General features: G+C 41.5%; 1 protein-coding gene across 1 annotated transcript in view; it reads left to right on the plus strand.

The window, feature by feature from the left end:
* Positions 1 to 264: 264 nt before the first annotated feature.
* Positions 265 to 20402, plus strand: part of TFAP2D (transcription factor AP-2 delta) — a 59642-nt gene continuing 39504 nt past the window's right edge. The window contains exons 1-5 of the mRNA XM_034962233.4: positions 265 to 831; positions 1849 to 2346; positions 5805 to 5865; positions 15579 to 15744; positions 15917 to 16035. Coding sequence (XP_034818124.2) covers positions 793 to 831; positions 1849 to 2346; positions 5805 to 5865; positions 15579 to 15744; positions 15917 to 16035 — 883 coding nt within the window. The 5' untranslated portion in view covers positions 265 to 792. The remainder of the gene's footprint in view (positions 832 to 1848; positions 2347 to 5804; positions 5866 to 15578; positions 15745 to 15916; positions 16036 to 20402) is intronic.

A 20402-nucleotide genomic window follows, 5' to 3' on the forward strand; every position in this document is an offset into this window, starting at 1 on the left:
GCCGCTGAAAAGTGTAAGCCACCGCTTGATTTTGCCTTTCAAAAAAGGGGAAAGAACCCAAATTCAATGTAAATATGGAAAGACCAGCATTGTTTCCACTTGGGCGAAGGCAGACACCCCAATCTGGGCAAAATTGATTCGGGTGGTTGTTGGAAAAAGCAGCTTTCAGCATCCAGGGAGTGGAACCAATAGGAATGAACACTTCCCCATATAAAAGGAAGCTTTAATTAATATATATTTCTATCTCTAATATACATATATTGGAGCTAGAGCTCTAGCTTCACAATAAAATGTGTGCAAATACTCTCCACAGAGATAAGTCCCCACCTCAGTCGGTATAGAAAAGCATGATAAAGGTTGGAAAAAATGGATAAAAATGTTGAAAGAACCTCCAGTTCCTTATTAGGCGAAGATACAATATTTATTCCTTGTCTCCTGGGATAAATCTCTTCTGCCTATTGTCCTCCCAGTTCTCAGTGCTGATGCTTAATTTTCAAAACTTCTATATTACCAAGGGACCTACGACATCAGCCAAAGAAATACTCAGCAAGTACAAAATCTGTTCCAGGGAGCTGCTTTTGTGCAGAGGGAAAATTTTGTTCCTACAGGTTTTTAAGTGGGTACGAGGCAAGGAGCTATCTGATCCGGGCAAAACCATTACAATTTAGATATCTATCTATAGAACATTTTTTTTCCTTTAAAAATTGGAAAATACAAGAAGTTTGGATTTTTTTTTCCGGATTCTTTTTTTGGAGGGGGAAATTGCATCGTAAGCTTTCGGAGAAACCCAACATGTCAACTACCTTTCCGGGACTAGTCCACGATGCCGAGGTATTATTACTTTTTTTTTTTTTTTTGAGCGCGCGTGTGTGTGGCGGCGGCGGCGGTGGCGGCGGTGGCGGCGGCGGTGGCAGCCTCCCCTGTCTCTAATCTATATTGGACCGTTACGTTTAATTATAATCTGTCTTTCGGGGGAAGTTAAGGAAGGAAAGGGGAGAAAGTTCGTTATGACATCTGTCGCCAGGGAGGGCAACTCTCTGCCACGTTAAGAAACATTTGCCATAATGAGCGGGAAAACATAATCCTAATAATAAAAGGGGGGAGTGAGGAGAAAGAGATAGAGACGGAAAGAAAGATTCTCAGAAAAGCAAAGAAAAGGGACTGGTGGGGGAGCAGTAGATGGACAAGGGGGATGGGGAAAACGCACCCCTTTTGGAATGGGCTTATTCAAGGAAAGGGAAGCAGAAAAGAGGGAGTCGGATTCCCTCCCTCGAATGACTAAGGAAGGGAGCAAGTTGAACGATTTGCACAGACTGGATTTTTAAAAATATATGGACAATGATTTTGAGCAGCCCGGGCCGAACATCTCGGCATAGACAGGCGCAGAATTTCGATGCTGGGGTCTAGTTAGAGTGGCAAGGCGGCCCGGGCCAGCGCTCTTTTCGGGTGGACTCGTTCCTCTGCTACCCGCGGCCCCGGAGTCAGTTGCAAACCTGGATCCCAACGCCAAGCTCCCTGCACAAGTTGGGCAGGGGCTGTGTGTGTGTCTGTGTGTGTGTGTCTGTCCGTGTGTGTGCGTGTGTGGTGTCACCCGCACCTATATAGGGTGGGGGATTTTTTTTCCGCTCTCTCGACTGTGAGGACGAGGCCGCCCACCCCCAGTTCGCCTGTTTGCAAAGGCTCTCTGGTGAAGACGCTGAGACCCGGCTTCGGCTCGGCCCGAGTCCTACGCGCTCGCTTTCCTTGGAGTGCCAGAGAAAGCTCCTGGCTCTGGGAGAGCGGCGCCTTGGTTGCAAAATGACAAACCTCAAGTTTTTCTGCTCTCCCTTTTCCCCCTCTTCCTTCCAGATACGTCACGACGGATCAAACAGCTACCGTTTGATGCAGCTTGGCTGTCTGGAGTCAGTAGCCAATTCCACTGTCGCCTATTCCTCCTCCTCTCCTTTAACTTACTCCACCACCGGCACCGAGTTTGCGTCCCCCTACTTCTCCACTAACCACCAGTACACCCCGCTCCACCACCAGTCCTTCCATTACGAGTTTCAGCACAGCCACCCGGCCGTCACCCCCGACGCCTACTCTCTGAACTCTCTCCACCACTCGCAACAGTACTACCAGCAGATCCACCACGGGGAGCCCACCGACTTTATTAACCTGCACAATGCGCGGGCGCTCAAGTCGTCCTGCCTGGACGAGCAGAGGCGGGAGCTGGGCTGCCTCGATGCCTACCGCCGCCACGACCTGTCCCTCATGAGCCATGGCTCTCAGTATGGAATGCACCCAGATCAAAGACTCCTGCCAGGGCCCAGCCTGGGGCTGGCCGCCGCGGGAGCAGACGACTTGCAGGTAAATAAGCATGCAGCGAATTTGTCTGCTCCCTCCCCTCTTCGCCCTCCCCCTCCCGCCCCATTAATGCTCCGACTGTAAAGCGTCTCTCTCTCTCTCTCGCTTCTCCTCTCTCTCTCTCTCACACACACACACACACACACACACCACTTATGGAAAGTTATCAAAACAATTAGAGGAGGAGTGTGCCCGTTCTCTTCCTCTCATTGGATCCAGGCATTTCACCTGGACGCGCGGGAGTCCGGGCGGCTGCGGCCCTCCATCTTTGGTTTGTCTTCACAGAAGTCTTTTGTGAATCAACATTTGTGACCCTGAGGGGATGAGGTGGAGGAGATCGAGGAGTCTGGGGTTGGGCCAACCGGACTCAGAGTAAGATCCAATAAATTGATGACCAATCGTACCCTCAATCTCTGCACTTTACAGGGTCTTCCGAGGCGTCCCAGGTGTTTGTCTCAGACTGAGCTTGTGGAGATCTTACTACAAACAGGCTTGTTCTAAGGAAATTGTTGGGACCCTAAGCTTGAGCAAAAGTTTCACCAAGTACACTAGATATCTGTGGAAAGTAAAGAATCGCAAATGAAAGTCTCAAAGGTCTACCCCAAGGAAATAATCCGCACAGTGCAGTTTGCCAGGGTGTAGGGTTGAGTTTAATTCTCTCTGCCTGACGTGCACTCAAAACCGCAGCCCAGTTAGGTAATTTACAAGTTTATTTTTGCTCTTCCAGCCATTACATTTTACGTAAAATGCACCTCCTTAAAAAGATAAAAATGAGGCAGTAACGGTAATGAAACAGGGAAAAAATAAAGAAGGAAGGGAGGAAGGAGAAAAGGAAGGAAGGAAGGGAGAAAAAGAAGAAGGAAGGAAAGAAGGCAGGTATTCAGACACTGTGGAGGCCATCACTCAATCAGATGATCTCTCTTCTACTTTATTTCTTAACACGTGTTTGCACATTCTTTACCAACGATAGAATTTATAATTATGCAATTATGTTGCCATAGGCGTATTTCAAACAAATGAGCCCACAAATACCCAGAAAATAATTCAAAAGACCCATATTTTTAGCTCCTTTTAGCTAAAAGTGCAGTTCTACCTGTGAGTTCCTACTTTTTCTGTCTGCACAAAGCTGGCCACCTTCTTCACACTCTCCAGGACAAATAGGGAAATATTCTAAGTACATAAGTTGGAGACGTAAGAGATCCCTTGTTGCGCACAAAAAATCTTTCCTCCTCATTTACCTTTGAGCAAGAGATTATTTTTAAATTAAAGTGAAAGCCCTTACAGTTCCAACAAAGAGCCATAGCAGTAAGACCGGTGCACAAGAAAAAAGATTTGGCTCCATAAACCTTGACTTTCTACATTTATATTCACAAAATAATTTTATACGCTCAGGGCATTTTTACATTTTTCACAAGGATCCCCTTATGTCTCAAGAGGGAAAAAAATCTGCCATTCAATGCTTAGCTCAACTAAAACCTATTTACTCCTTTTAATAGCCGCGTCTGCTGCTGATTTTTTTGTATCTGTACAAATTTTTTTTCTGTGCTAGGCACAAAGCCGAGCATTTTTCAAAAGAGCGGATTAGAACATTTGCAAGCACTAGACAAAGAGCGAATCCCGTGCAAAAGGACACCGTAGTTTATCCAATTTTCGACTTAGTGCCATTCAACTGGTCATTTATGCAATGTCATCCGACCAAACAACATGTTTTACTTATGAGGGGAAAAAGTTTGTTAAGTGAAGAAACCAAGATTCGTTTCTTCTAAGAAAATAAACATTGTAACCGTGCGCCAGAGAGTGGGAGGGAAAGTGATTCACTGCTTTGGAGAGCTTTGAGACCATTTATCATCTACATTTCAGATATTTTGAAAGCTTTTCTTCAGCCTATCTCTTTTTCCATATACGAATGTCCTTTTTCTCTTTTATTACTCATACTGAAGCAAAATTACTCATACTAAGGGACACACTCCAAGATACTAGAAGAAATATAGTACTGTGTGTGATATACGTTTATACCTTTACATAGATATATCCATGTATGTATATATCATAATATATATCCATCTTTATCTATCTATTTAATCTATGAATGCTATGTAGCAAGTTTGTAAATCTGACAAGTTATTTTCTTCCACTGTTCTTGCTCCAAGTTGGCAGAATGAAAAAGAAAGAGTCATAGCTACTTTTAAAACAAGAAATGGGGAGGGAGTGTGTGGGAGAAACCCGTCTCTCTCCTTTTATTTCTTCCTTTTTAAAACATTCATCAGCATATGCCTCATTTCAAATGCAACAAATGTAAATATACTTTTCCCTGCACAGAATTTTAAGTGAAAGTCCAATGGTTTGGAGGGCGGTCTAAGTCTGCCTAACAGATGCAAACAGTCTTGTGGCTTCAGTTCCATCTTTGAGTTCCCTAAAAAGATTTGCTATGGCCAACAAAGGAAACTGTCACACCTTTTCCCATCACCGCTTTAATTTATGCTCAGTCTCCAAGTTTTTTTTTTCATATTGATTTGATAATCACTTTAAGGCAGAACATTTAAAATAAGAAAGAGCTTGTGAGTAGGTTGAAAAGGGGGGTCTTACAGGCCTGCCTCAATATGGTGAAAATGGGGAGGCGAAAGGGAGCCAGGGTTGTAAAGGTTGTTTTGTAAAGTGGGTTTTTATTATGCACCGACTCTCTCCGCATTTACTTAACTCTTCACGGGCTGTTGGGTAGGTTAACACCCTTCAAGGCCTCTTTCATGTCCAATACCTCGTTTGTTTGTAAAGGAAAATGAGCCTTTAACACATTTTGATTTGGGAAAAAAGAAAACGACAGACAGGGAGAAATTTTTATTTTTCCTAATCAAAAATCAGCAAACTCTTTCCATCTTTCCAGCTCTAGGGATTCCTCAATCCATTAGGACTTTGAAGGCCTACAGTGAGTGAACCTGAAGATTTTTCCTTCATAAGGCCCATTTTGGGTAGCATTACAGGATGTTCCTACATTTGGGGTAAAACAGAACCTCCATAAGACATCTTGTATCCTGCATATGAAATAGCTCCTCTGTGTCCTCAAGAAACCCACAGTCCCAGACTTGACACTCTAGGTGTAATTTGCTCTACTCAGAAAGTGCTGAGTGTACACTGTCTGTATATACGCTGTGTGCCTTGATGGGGACTCAAAGGGCTTCTCATTCTCTTATGCCAAGATGAAAGACTCCCAGGCACTTTGAAGTGTAATATTGTATGGTGATGTAAAATGCACACCTTAAGATTTATACAACTTTTAGATTGTGGTTTTTCTTGCAATTTTTTAAAAAATTGTGTTTGCTGGCAAGCTTGCTTCAGCTCAATGCTTGCTTTCAAATGTCTACTGAAACAGAGTTCAGGGATGGGCTAGTCTAAAAGACTTTACCTACGTGGTCATGCATATGAGTATCCATTTAAGTAATTTTATTTCTGTTTCTTTTATTAAGGGCTCTGTGGAGGCCCAGTGTGGGCTTGTTCTCAATGGCCAAGGTGGAGTGATAAGAAGAGGTAAGTAACAAGTAACAACATGTTAACCCTAGACATTCTTCTCCTATCTCTTACTTTGTTTAGAAGATCTGGTTGTGCTCAGATTCCTTTTCTGATGATTAAGAAAACAATTATGCTTAGTCAATTATTCTAGTCCAACACTGGCATATCCACATTAAAAAGCCTCCTTCCTTTCATTAACGTTTGAACCCAGGCTATGCCCATAAGGCTTGTGATAGGAGATATTTGTTGCTCCTCACAGAACAGTGACAGAATCAAAGTTAGAGGCAGAAGGAAAGACAAAAGAAAAAGACAGACAGAGAGAGAAAGACAGAAAGAAAGAGAGAAAGAAAGAGAAAGAAAGAAAGAAGTTTCTCACACCCTCTTCCCCCAGCACTAATACCACATCCTCCAGCAGAATTTCTGGTCTTTTTTAGCCCTAAATGTGCTAGCCACAGCCTGGGTGTTTGAGGTGATGGTGTTAGCTTCAGGCTTTTAGGGATTCTGTGAAAGGCTAGATCATTGAGGCTTCAGGGGAGGCTAATGAAACACCAATATTGTAGCTGCCCTTATTTTTCTAAGTGTCCAGGACATTTCTTTCTTTAAGGGAAGGTGGGAGGAGGAGGTGGTGTTAACTGTACTGGATAAAGCTTTCTTGTTCCCATCTGTTGAGGGAAACATCTGAATCCAGAGTTACCCATGGAATTGGAAGGTGGGGGAAGGCAAGAGGAGAGGAGAGAGCTGTTGCTTTCAGCTCGGGCACTAAAGGGGGCTGCATCTCAGATGTTCCATTTCGACAAAAGGTTTTGAACTATGACATTCTCAGAGCCTTAAGGCAGTGCAGATTTTGCTAGCTTCCCCTACTTAACTGTACCCAAAGCCTCTGAAGTTTGTTTTTCTAGCAAGCTGAGTAACCCGAGCAGCACACAAGGCAAGAGGGACCAGCTGTTATCCTAACTTCATACGAATTAATAAGATGTGGTCTATTCACCAAGACTAATTCCTGCTTCAGGGCCACAGTTGTCTGCAGTAACAGAACACTAAAAACTGAGTCTCTTCTGATGGGACCAAATAAGTGTCCTTCAGCCCTTCTCCATCCCTCTGAAAGTTTCTTGAAAGATTTGCTTTTCCAGATAGAGAGATGAGCTGGTAGAAATCAGTTGCTTCTTTCATGTTTAAACTGCAGATTTTACATCCCAATGTCCAATGTAAACTCCATTTAAACTGAGGAGGAAAGAAAACAAAGGGTGCTTTCCTTTTGGAACTTGGTTATTGTTTTGGTGGATGCTGGTAGTTTACATTAAATTTAAAAGAGCTGCTCAACACTTCTTGTTTCACCCTATGGAGATTAAAACACACACACACACACACACACACACACACACACACACACACACACATATACGTGGTATAACTCCACAAAGATTTTTAAAATGAGGAATATTAAGCTTGCCAGCCACGCTGGTACTCAGACCTATTGAAATGGAATAAAATAGGCCCAAGACTGATGAATATTGAATGCACTGTGTTGGAGGAGGCAAAAAAGATTTACACAGTGAACAGGGGACCAGGTGAGATGTGCTGGTCAGGGGTCTGTTGGGACGGGTAAAAATAAGGTGAGGCAAGAACACTCAGGGCGCTTAGAGACTTCGGTGGTGCTGAAGGACAGCGCCACTAATTAGGGACGGGAGCCCGCTTCTCCCACAGCCGGCCTCTTGCTACTGCAATTTTGCATTCGCTTCCACACTTATACCAAGATCACCTTCTCAAATGCTTGGAAACTGCATCTGAGCATAAGATACCTGACAGAGGGTGGAGTTACTTGAGGCCGAGGAGGGAGTTAGAGAGGAAGAGGCTTTGGAATCCATTGAATTTCTGGGGAGAGATTTAAGGGACACCCTCTCACCCCCTCACTCAATTCCCAAGAAAGGCCAAAGCTCTTAGGTATCTCCAAAATGTTAGCTACCTTATCAGAGCCACAGAAATTATCTTCCTTAGGTGATGCTTTATTATTCCTGTAGAATTCGGTCCCTATTCGTTTCAACTAAAAAGCATCGTCGAATCTGCTACTTGAAACCAAATATTGATGTCATATGAGACTAGTGAAGCTCCAGAGAGAAAGGGAATGTAATTTGGGGTTTACGTCTGTCTTGTTTGACTAAACCCCTCTTCATAGGAATTCAGATTTTAGCTGCTGAGTTTATTCCATTTCCACGTGTCTTAGAGAAAGGCCAGTTAACCTAGTTGAGCCTTGGAGAGGAGGGTGTGTGTCTATACGTGTCTGTTTATTCTGAAACAATCAATGTTCATGTCAATTTACAAGTGGATAGCAGGGAAGTGTATTCCCAAAAGAGGGCGTATATTTTGCTGCAGCCTGCCCAGCCCCTCATCTCAGAACTTCCTTTTACAAAACCCTAAAGAAGCCTATTTTCTCAATTGTCATGGTAGTACACAGGACCCCTAATATCAACAGCTCAGACTACTTGTGTTCACCAAAAATCAGGAAGACATTAACTCAAGTGCTGCTATACTGCTATACTTCATATAACCCGATATTGTCTAAAAGCTAAGAATGTCTGTTTCTTTTCCAGCTCATGCTTTACAGATGACCCACCACATGAAACATGATTTATTGCAAAGCACAATTTTTCACCATTTTCTCTTTTCTGCTAAGTTCCCGGATTAATTTACATTTCTAATGGTTTCTAGAATGTACTATGGGAGGGAAAAAAATAGATTCCACTTCCAAAGACCCCAAATGATGTTCTTGAAGAAATATGGGTGCCTATGTACTTTACATGAGTTAATCAGGGACATTGTCCTGGTTTGCAGTGGCGTGGAGGGCTTGGGCATTCTCAGTTGTTCTTCACATTTGGTGACTTCAACTTGTAAAGAACAAAATAGCGTCGCCCTGACTCATTTTGTTAAGTGCAATTACATTATTTTAGCCTGTAATGAAGGCCCGATAGCCAAAGAATGCGTTAAAGAGGGGGCAGCAGCTAGGTAATTACCACCTAGATAAAATATTTGCCACTGCCTCGGAGGCGCAGCTCCCTGCGTGCTGACTCTCGGTTAATGGTGTACGCGATTTTGCCCGCAGCTCCGGCTCTCCAACCATCAGAACCAATAATCTTTACTTTACCCTGTGCTCGCGTATCGATAGCTTCTTTCGCCTCGGGCGTAGGCTTTGATATGTTAATATTACTGAGTAGCAAATTCTGCAGAGATCATATTAATGTTGTACGTACAGAGTGGAGCTTTGCCTTCGTTGAATATTCAGATATCGGGTTTCAAAAGGCATCTCTTGAAGAAATGAGGCTTCTATTTACAGGAGTCGTCTGTGTTTTTAATCATTAAAAAAAGAAAGAAAATCTCACTCTTTTTTTCCCCCCTGAATCTTCTGAGGCTCCCTTATGGCCGCCTCCCCTTTGCCAGACACCGGTCCCTTTCATTTCCTGCTCTGAGTATTTAATAATAAGTGAACAATGTTGATGACGATGGTGATGATGAAGCTCATAATAAATGGATCCATATTGGAATCGCAGGGTGGGGGTACAAGTGGGTAGTGGGCTGTGGACCTCAGAAGTGGGCTAGATGAGAAGACCTAGCTTTTCCTTACGTGGGTGGAAAGTGACATTTTGGCCCTGGTCTCTTTTGTGAAATCGAGATGGCAACTAAAAAGGGGGGGGGGGCGGGGGATGGGAGAGGAAAAAATGAAAAAAGTGAAGAGGGGAAGCGCCCTTGTTTCGCTTTGTGATCATTCTGCCTTGCAGCCCCAGGCTAATTTCAGAAGCTTAAATACTGCCGTAGCCTCTGGGCCACGCGAAGAGGGAGCGGACCCGGCCATGGGCAGGCAGGAGCGCTTTCCTGATTGCCCGTGGCTACACAAAATACAAACTACTTTGAATCAAAACATTTTGGAGGAATTAATATGATCTGAACTCTGCACGTTTTAAGAGAGTTTGAGTTTGTCCGAGCGTTTAGAGGTGACTGGCACGCCAAGGCAAAGGCATTTACGCCGCGGTACAAACATTGTCAGATCTGATTTAATTTCTTTAAAAAAAAAAATTCCTTGAAATGAAACCTTAGCTTCAATTGCTCAGTCTGCCAATAACAGAGTAGAAGGACCTGATCGCTTTTCCCTTTAGCCGGCCTCAAGGCCGGCAGCAGGCTGCTTGGCAGGAGGAAGCGATTTCCTCTGCTTCTCTGGGTTTCAGGAAGGCCCAGAGCCTTGGAATCCGGGATGGAGAAAGCCGTGGATTCTTTCAGCAGCTCCTGAAGGAGTACAATTGGAGGACCGTGGGAAGCCTTGCTCTTCTTCCTTTGTCAGTACTCTTCGGATTCCAGATGGATTACCTGGAATCACTATTCTCGCTAGCCAAATCTCATCTCTATGGTTCATCCATTATGGGTGAAGATAGAGCCAGAGATATACCTCAAGCCTCGCCTGCCTCCTTAGTCCCCAGTGCAGATTCTGCAGGTTTGAAATTCAATCTCCTTTATATGAAATCTAAAACTCTTGTACCAAAGCATCCAGAGGCATGATTTGTTGGAAATCTTTGTGGGCGTTGGGGGTTGTAGAGGGAAAGAGGTGGCTTTCCCACAGCCTACAGCCTTTTCTCTAATTTCTATAACTGCTTTGAAAATCAGCAGAAACCAAAACACTTTCTGCACTGGGGAATGGGGATTAATCTCCCCCCAACCCCCGCCATACACACACCCTAATATACACCATTACACACCTACCGCCACATTAAACCAGCCAGTCTCTTCACGCACACCTCTCTTTTGTTCTGCCTGGAATCTACAAAAGGAGAAGCTCATTCGGCCCTGGTAATCCAGCTATACCTGTAATGTTATACCCTCCCCCCAAACAATTCGCTCCTTACACATCATCAAAGGCCTACTTGATTCCAATTAAGTCCGCATCCTTTGCTGTTTGATTACAATTAATATCTGCTGCCGTGGGGGGAGAGGTAACATGGGGGGGAGGGGTAACATGGGGGAGGAGGGTTAGGAAGGGTGAGAGGCTAGAGAGGAAGCAGCAGAGAATAATTCTCCCCACCCAACTCACAGGCGCACCTCGCAGAAATGCAACCGCAGAACAAACAGGGACAGGAAACTCTTGTAATCGCTTACACATTTTTAATGTGTCAGAAAAAAAAGAGCGATCAATGGAGATGAAGAAGGGGAGAAGAAAAATCCCTGCCGTTTGTATTTCTTTCATTTGAATTGTAAACATCTGTTTGGCTGTAAGGCGAACAGATCATTTATTTTGCTCTCAAGATTTGGTCTAATTATGTCAACACCGACGCTACGACGAGTGGGGCGGCGCTGTGGCTTTGGAGAGGATGCGCGCACCGGCCCAGCGCCCGGAAGCCCGCTAGGAAGTATTGATCGCACCTGGAGAGCGCGCGGGACCTCTCGCCACAGCTGGGTGCGTTCTGAGAGGGGGAGGCGCGGAGGCCGTGCGTGTGGCTCAGAGGCAGATTTAGAGGCTCCAGGGACCCGCGGCTCCTTGGAGACAGCCGCCGCTGTTTCCTCTGCCCCAGTAGCCTGGGATGAGAAGAGAAAAAGCTCACCCAGGCGCCGGCGCTTGTCTTTCCCATCCAGTTGCAGCACAGACGGTGGCGGGGTGTGTGTGTGTGTGTCGGTGGGGGGACCTGTCTTGTCCTACCCCGCAGTTCACACCCTGCAAAGGGGTAGTTGTTTTTTTTTAAAAAAAGTGGCGGGGTTGGGTGGCCTATAATCAGGTTGCCGAGCGTGCGTGCATCCATTTCCCGTTGCACCTCCTTACAAGGTGGGGAGATAAGTAGAGCAAGTGTGAGCATCTTCCTTGTTTAGATGGACAGACTGAGACCCAGAGTCATTCGCCCAAAGTTGCGTGAGTCGATAGTTGGTCAAATTCTTACTTGTAGCCCGGTACTCTTTCCACTGCCCCACACTGTCTGCAGACACTGGCCAGATGTCCCCCGTTATGCCAAGGCAGCCAAGGTAAAGCCACCCCATGCTTCTTCAAACCGAGTAAGATCTAACAAGATATGGCAGCTGGAGGATCTGCATCCATGTATTTTGTGCTAGTTTTGTCACACCTGAGCCAGAAGTCTCTGGCTGACTTCTTCCTGTAGCTATGGCAAAGTTATCCCTTTTATGAAAGCCATGTCCTAGGCAAAGGACCTTGAGTAGATAGTTTCTGATTTCTTACCACTGTTACCATAGCTACCCATCAGAATTTGCAGCATCACTGAAAATAGAAAGCCCTATCTCCAAATTCCAAATTTAAAAATAGTGAACTTTGTGAAAGTATTGCTTCTGTGAACTGTATATGGAAAAGGGATGAACTCTGGAGAAGTTCTGCATGAATACACTGGCTATAGAATCAAAGACATTCTTAATTGTGATGCTGAATCTAGAATGATTATCACATAATTTCAATATGAGCTGACATGCAACACAAGCACCATGAGGAAGTTCAAGTAGTAACACTGGGGATGACTACTGTAAATGGCTTGGTGTGGGCCAACGTTTCATAACATTCTTCTTTGAGATCTCATCATCACCATCTGTAGTCTGGATTATCTTAAAGAAGTATCACTCCCTCAGCACCTTCAATCTAAAGGCAAAACCCTGGTGATATTGACCTATTACTTTTTTCCACCTCTCTAAAGAATAAATCACCGAGAATAAAGATATCAGGTTCCCCAAGTTGCTGTAAACTCTACAAGTTGCCAAATCTTTAGCCAGGACTAGAGAGTTCCCCAAGGCTGCAGCAATGCCAGGTATCAAAGCAACAGAAATTCCCTTTAAAGATGCTGTGACATAAAAAATAAAAGACTCTAGAGTTGCTGGCTAATCCTGAATACAAAATAAATCCTTCAGGCAATTTGTGTGTGCATAAAGCATACTCTTAATATGCAGCTTGTGTAACTTACCTAATAAATGTCTACTTGAGCATAAGCCAGAAGCCCAACCTAGATGTAGGAGAGGGAGACTCTGGGCCCAGGGAATTAGCACGTGGGTAGGTAGCAGACTCAGTGGCTTCCCTGGGAGCAGCTGGCTTTCAACACATAAGGTTCACTTTGCCAAAAGTCTTCCAGTTGGGGAGAGCCTGATCTAACAACTTCTTTTAAAAATGATAATCATCTACATCTCCCTAAATTAGGTTTCTAATCCACTGAAGATTAGTAAAGATAAGAAAGTTCTAAAATTGTGGTATTCCCTACCCTTAGCATCCAGGAAAATAATTCATACATATACTCAAACGCTCTGTTCTCTCACTTATCATAAACTTGAAGCTAACTGGCAACTGGGTGAGATTCCTTGTGTCCTCATTTGTATACTGGCTAGTATGCAAGAGAGGAAAGTTTATGTCAGAATATCAATTTGCTTATGATTTATAGTGACTGTGAGTAGAGGTCCGTTTTTAGAAGAGGGCTATGTGAATTTTGCATAAAGACATTGATTTCTCTTTGTTTAATATGTTTGGGGTAGACTTATCTAATTCCTAAAATAATCAGGATCAAAATTCTCACAGTATGACTCTACACCACAGACTCATTAATACCTACCTTGCTTTCCTGTTCATCTAAAATTTTAAGAAGTCATTTAAGAATTTTTTTTAAATGCATTTTGCATCTCTAAGTACAGAGTGAAACCGATAACAAAAGTGAAATGGTAGTCTTAGGTCCAGGAATCTGGGGGAACATTTTTATTGTTGTATTTTGGCTTAAAACTTGGTGAGAATATGAAGAGGGGGAAGTACAGGAGAATTTGTTTTTAGCTCCTAAAGCAGGTGTTTACATGGTTTGCCATTGTATTGGCTACAAGTTTGATGTCAAGAAATGGATTTTAATTTGACGATTGAGATTTTGAACTCTCAGATTTCTAACTGCGAACAGGTTTTCAGACAGTGGCATGGAGGTTTTGGCAGAGTGCACAGGACCTAACTTCTAGCCTGCAGATGGTTGGCTACCCTGACATTCCCACTGATTACTCTTCTGGTTTTTGTTGGTTTGTTGTTGTTTTTTGGAGGGGCTTTAGAATGCTTAGGGAGAAAGATCTTGGTCTCCAGCACTTGCAAGGAAAACTTGGGTGACCAAAAGACAATCAGGAAGAATTCCAGAAGGTACAGGGGTAGAAATGTTTTAAGAGTGGGGCAAGGTTAACTTTTTCTGTCTCCTCAGGTTTGGGATCCCTTTGCCTTTTTAAATGTCCTCCCAGGTTCTTTTGCAACCCAGCCCAGGGAAAATACCAGAATCTGAATGCCAGAATTTCTACCACCGGTATAACATTCCATATGTGCTAGTTAGTAAATAAGGGTAAGAGATACCTGGGAGGCAAGTGGTAAGTCCTAGTTCAGTGCTTCTCAAACTTTAATGACCATGTGAATCATCTGAGGCTCTCATTAAAATGCAGATTCTGACTCAAAAAGTTTGGAGGTGGGTCTGAGATTTTATGCTTCTAACAAGCTACAAAGTGAAAATATTTTAGACAACACTCTTCTGCCCATTTTTCTTCTCCCACCTACTTTTTTAAAACCTCTTTTCTCTCATAGAACTTGTCCCTTTTCTGGATATGGGTTGTAAGATTGACCCTAGCTGAAGAAACAAAATACATGATCAAAAACGCCAACTTTGAATTTGCCTCGGACCCTTAAAAACTCTGCCTTCAGATTGCTCAATGCATGAGGCGGTTTTGGATCCCGGAACTGTATAGTCACCATGTTAGCAGGGTGGACATTGGCTCCAAAGTCTTGCAGTGGGGGAGGAATTGGACAGTGGGAAATGCTTCTCAGAGATGATCACCTTTGGATCGTCAAGTCCTCTTCAGTTATTGTCGACTGCCTGAGGATAGGGAACATACACTGTTGTTCCTGGAGGAGATTGAAGCTCAGGGGGCTTTCTGGAGCTTGGAGACAGAAAGCTTCTGTTCCAGAACCCCAGCATGGCAATATTGCCTTGGTGATTTTGCTACTGACAATTATCTTTGTTTTGCTCCCTAATAGTAATAATGACAATGACATTTACAATTTACATTTACAATGACAATTATAACTACAATATTATTGTCAGCTAACATTTAATAAGTATTATGATTACTATGTTCTTGGTCTTGTGCTGATATTGAGGGCTGGCATACAATAGAGGTATTTAACCTATCATCACCTGTATGGATTAGAAATTTCTTTCAATGGGTAACTGGTTTTTAGCAGTGCCTGGGATTGAGTGACTGTTTTGCCTTTAATTGGCAGATGGATGAGGAAAAGATGGCAGTTTTCAAACACTTTGGAAAAGACAGTAATTGTGGATAAAACATTTCCATCCATTGTGTACATTGTGCATCTGTGTGTGTACATAAACATACAACCATGTATAAGTAATACCTAGTCTTTGTGAGCTTAACTATTGGAATTGAGGTTTTTGATTAATTGAAGTGTTTCTTAGTGTGGATGTTGCCAAAATTAGCACTGGTGAGTCACTCTACACTCCATAGGATGCCAATGTTTCTAACAATTGTACACTCACAGACATTTTCACAAACATTGAAAAGACATGACGCTGAGTAGTATTTGAAAGAACATTTAGAGCAGCTCCCTGCGATGATCTGGGGGATATATAAGTACAACTGTTAGCATGTATTCCCAAATCCAGAATAGTCTTTTGATGTTAACTGCCTCTCATGCAGTTAGCTTCTTTCACTGTCACTAACATGTTATATACTTTTTTTCTCCCAAGGTGGCACCTGTGTGGTCAACCCCACAGACTTATTTTGCTCTGTCCCTGGCCGTTTGTCCCTTCTTAGTTCTACTTCCAAATACAAGGTGACCATTGCTGAGGTAAAGAGGCGCCTCTCCCCACCTGAGTGCCTCAATGCTTCACTCTTGGGAGGCATTTTGAGAAGGTAAGACAAAGCTGTATTCTGGCACAGAATTTCTGCTAACTGATACCATACCCTCAACCCTTAGTCATGATGTCTTCCATCTGATAGTGTATTCCCCATGTGGTCAAGTCGTCTCATAATTTTCATCAGAATGTGAAATTTCAAAACCTAGTTTTTGTTTGTTTTTGTACAGAGCAAAATCAAAGAATGGGGGCCGCTGCCTGAGAGAGAAATTGGATAGGCTTGGCTTAAACTTACCAGCAGGAAGACGGAAAGCAGCTAATGTCACCCTCCTTACTTCCTTGGTCGAAGGTATGACTTTTCAGTTTAGCAAAATAATGCTGGAAGGTTGGCGTGTCTTTGAAACTCAGGTTTCTTAAATTATGCTGTTTTATTTTTGTCTGTACCATTAAGCAAGTCAGTTAACAGTTAAGGTAAATTTCCTAAATTATCTTGACAATGATGATTAAATTAGACTTAAGATTTAGATAATTCATAAAATATCATTTAATTTACTAATCTTGGTAGTAATAGGAAATAAGACAATGGAAGTTTTGGGTACTTCTCCAAATAGCCTCTAAATAACAGCAACATGAAATTGGCAGTGCTCTTGTCATTTGCATTATTGTTTATTTCAGAGTTTAAGTAAATCTAACTTAACCCATTGTAATTCAGTACAACATGATCTACAGGAGAAATAACCCTTTATGAAGAGTTCACAGGGGTCTAGGCATGATACTGAGCCTGAAAGCATATTGTATTAATCCTAGTAGACCTCTCTAAAGACATGGTGAACTTTCAAGGCTGTATGGGTGGATAAGCTCAGCTCAGTCAGAGAGAGGTTAAGGTTAACCAGTAGTATAGGAAGAGAAATGGAAATGAATATATTCCCAGAAGTTGTTATATTTCCAACTTACCTCTTTCCTTTTTTTCTCCTATTAAGGTCTAAACTTTACATATTCTTATTCAGTCTTCTTTTAAGGAGAGTTATTATTGAAAGGCTTTTTTTTTTAAACATTGTGGGGAACTTTTTGAATGTCAAAGGAAAGTTTTTTCATCATGTGGAATGCTATTGTTTAAAATATAAAAGGCAGGGGCCTTTTGCCAAGCCTCACCTTGAACACACCTGTGTTACTTCATACATCCATTATTTGTCTATATGGCACTGTAGGAAGTAGTGAATGAAACACAAAACCAAACATCTATAATTTTTTTCAGATTTTCAATACGTAGCATTTACTGTACAACACTGAGAAGTAGTGTGTTCTTGACATTTGTCTTGGCAGAATTGCTTTGGTGATTTTGCTCTTAACAGCCATCTTTGCTGTGTTCCCTGATAGTAGTCACGATAATAACAACCACAACAATAACATTGACAACTGACATTTACTGTGTTACTATTACCATGTTCTAGGTCTTGTGTTGTGTTTGCCTGCGTGTGCTGGTACTAAAGCCTGGCATATGGTAGATGGCTTTAACCTATCATACACCCACATTGGGGAAGAGCAAAGTAGAAAAAAAAATGACTAATGGATTGATTCCAAAGGGAGACAGATTTCCACACATTTTAATTAAAAATGTGGGTTAAAATTATAGTTATCATTGTTTAAAAATATAACAAAACAGTTACTCAGGATAATAGAGGGGATTCAAGAATCATATGGGTGGTAGGACTCGAGTAGTTCTCAAACCCAACTCCACAGAAGAGTCAATTGAAAAGATTTCTTACAAAGTGCCTAGGTCTCATTCCCAAATCAACTGAAATTCATTCTGGAGTGATGGCTTAGGCATCTAAAGTTTTTAAAGCTCCCCAGGTGATTCTGATGTATAGTGGTGTTTAAATATCATTGATTTAATTGTTCCTTGGAACCCTTTTCACTACCTGGGATGATTGTGTATGAATGCTCATGAAATTTCTAATTGGTGTGAAAATTATCAATCCCAGTAAAGACTTTTCTCCATGCTGTCTATGAAAGTACTGGTCAGTACTAACGGAAGAGCCACAAAAAGTATGTTCACAATTCTTACTGATTTTTATGGTAGCCAAGAGCACTGGGATATCCTGCATGGGAATCATCAATCTGTACTAGCATCAAGGATGCAGGTCAAATATGTGGAATCCTAGGATGATCTCTGGAGTCTTGCCATCCTACTCTTTCTGCATACCTCTCCTATCCCAAAAGTGCCCGACTTGTATTCTATTCCTGTGGCCTCTGCTCAGAGATAGCTATCAGCCTTGGCTAATGAAACAAGATTTTATCCTTTTGAGGAGCATCTTATCTTAATTATGTGCTTTCGAAATCCCCAGTATCTTCAGGATGTAGAGAAATAAATCTTTCACTATTGAATTCCAGGCACATTGATGAAACCTTAGAAAACAGATTTAGAGTCAAAGAGATCTTTTGCGCCCTTCCACTCCTGACATAGTAAGACCCTCAAACCCACTTTCATACACACACACACACACACATTGAAGTTTTAGTACTATGTACAATATTCTCTGACATTTTAATTTGATTCCATATTTTGTTTCTTTTAATGTTCCTTGTAAACCCACTACATTTATTTCACAACTCACTGTCGAGTCATGAGTCATGACCTACAGTTTTAAAAATTACAAGTTATATTGGGGTATGAGGAGAACCTAATCTTTGACATACAAGGACATTATATCTACATTGAAATAGGCTTCATTATAACCCTGAGCTGACATGAAGAGTGACTTCATTGTTGATGACTCTCTTTTATATTTTTATCCCCATATTTCAGTTGGGTTGGTGGTAACAGCTGATAACTCCTTTCCAGCCAGCAAGATGCCATGTTCTGAATTAGATCATGGCCCCTGGAACTCTGCAGACGGTATTAGGTGTATACAGAATAATAGTAACCCAACTCTGATTCTTCAAACCTCCTGGGACATTGAAATCATTGATGTTTATCAGCATTTTTGGCAACTTGATCCAACATGGGTCTAATGTTTGTTCCATTTCTACAGTTTTACTCCTGTATGAATTTCACCATACTTACTATTTCTTGTTTATAAATTCTTGGATTGACCGTGTTTTTGAGTAATGTTTTCTCCCTCAATCAAATATTTTTGCAAGAGCCAGAAACTTTTTAGACATTTTTATTTTCAAAAATTCAAAAACTAGATTTTTAGTATCTAAAACAGGCCATTGGCTTTCTTATATGGTCTTTCTATGGTCTTGTGGGAAAGAATACGAATATTTCTTTCATCATTTTTAAACTGAAATCTCTCCTTTATCTTCTGGATTTTCTACATTAACTTATATGTGCATTTTAATTACCAACAGTTAGTAACTTAACTTTTCTCAACTATCTCTAGAAACTGTTGCTGAAATTGTTATAGAGTAGTCTAGCTATGACCAGATGAGTAGTTTCTCAAACATCCTGATGGCCCAATACATTACTGGGGTTCAATCATACCCCCGCATTTTGGCATAATATTGAGCATAGGAGAAAAAAATATCTAATTGATTGTATTCCTCACAGAGCAGACTTAGAAATAAATCTCATGAAGGTTAAACTTCTACAACTTTGCAATACTTGACTCTGCCTCTTTGTGGGGAAGATTTGAATACAGGCTTGCCATTGTTGATATTTTCATAGACTACCAATGAAGGAATAGTGTGTGGGGACCCTGGAAGGCTTTCCACACAAAGATGATGTAATCTTTGTGAAGACCAATCAATGAACATAAGTGCCTTATGATGGGGATTCAAATTAGCAAATGAACATTTGTTTTTCAAAAACAACACTTGTTACTGACATAACAGGTTTCATTAGCATATCCCTAGGTTTCTATGCTTGCCTTTGGTTTTTACTTTTAAAAAATTATTTTAAAAATCATTTTTCGTATATTCCTTTTAAATGGAGTCACTGTATGAATAGCTCCTAGCTTTGTTTTCAAATCCATATATTAGAGCCATTATTTTTAGAAATCATTTTAGGGATGTATAAGATAGGGTTATTTGATGCAAATTTATACTATATTCCAATAATTCACAACTTTTCTGTTACAAATATTATTGTACCTACGAACTAATAGGATGAAGAACTTTAGACTGACTGAACGTTTTTCCACCTGATAAAGTTGTTTGAAAAGTGAACATTTTAGTAAGGCAGATATTTAGACTGGGGATTTTGGGGGGTCTACATAACATATATTGTTTAATTTTGAATGAGATAGAAATATTTGAATTGAGTCCCACGAAAGCAATATCACATTTAATTTCTTTTTCAACTCATATCTCTTCATCTAAGTGGTTTAAATCTATAGGTAATAATTAGATATAACTCCTTGTATGCTGTTTTATTACAAGTCTCTTCTTTCCATTTTCCTTTGCTAATTACATTGCTCTCATCCATTCTAGTATCTACAATATCAGAAAGATGTCAGTCTCTGAAAAATACAGTGGCTTGGATTTGCTTAACTGATCTTCTTGAAGAGATGTTGGAATAATTTTATACTCTTCTAGAGTGGAAATAATTCTCTTCTAGAGTGGAAACTATTCTCTCTAGAAAACACTCAAGGAATTTGACCAATATCATAATTCTAGTTTTAACACCCTTGTTATATGTTTATTATTCTTGAATTGGCAACTTCTGTGGATGCCTCCTCCATATTTTACTTCAGAAGTATGTTTGCAGAGTTGGTG

The sequence above is a fragment of the Pan paniscus genome, chromosome 5 (genome assembly GCF_029289425.2).
Source record: "Pan paniscus chromosome 5, NHGRI_mPanPan1-v2.0_pri, whole genome shotgun sequence".
NCBI lineage: Eukaryota > Metazoa > Chordata > Mammalia > Primates > Hominidae > Pan > Pan paniscus.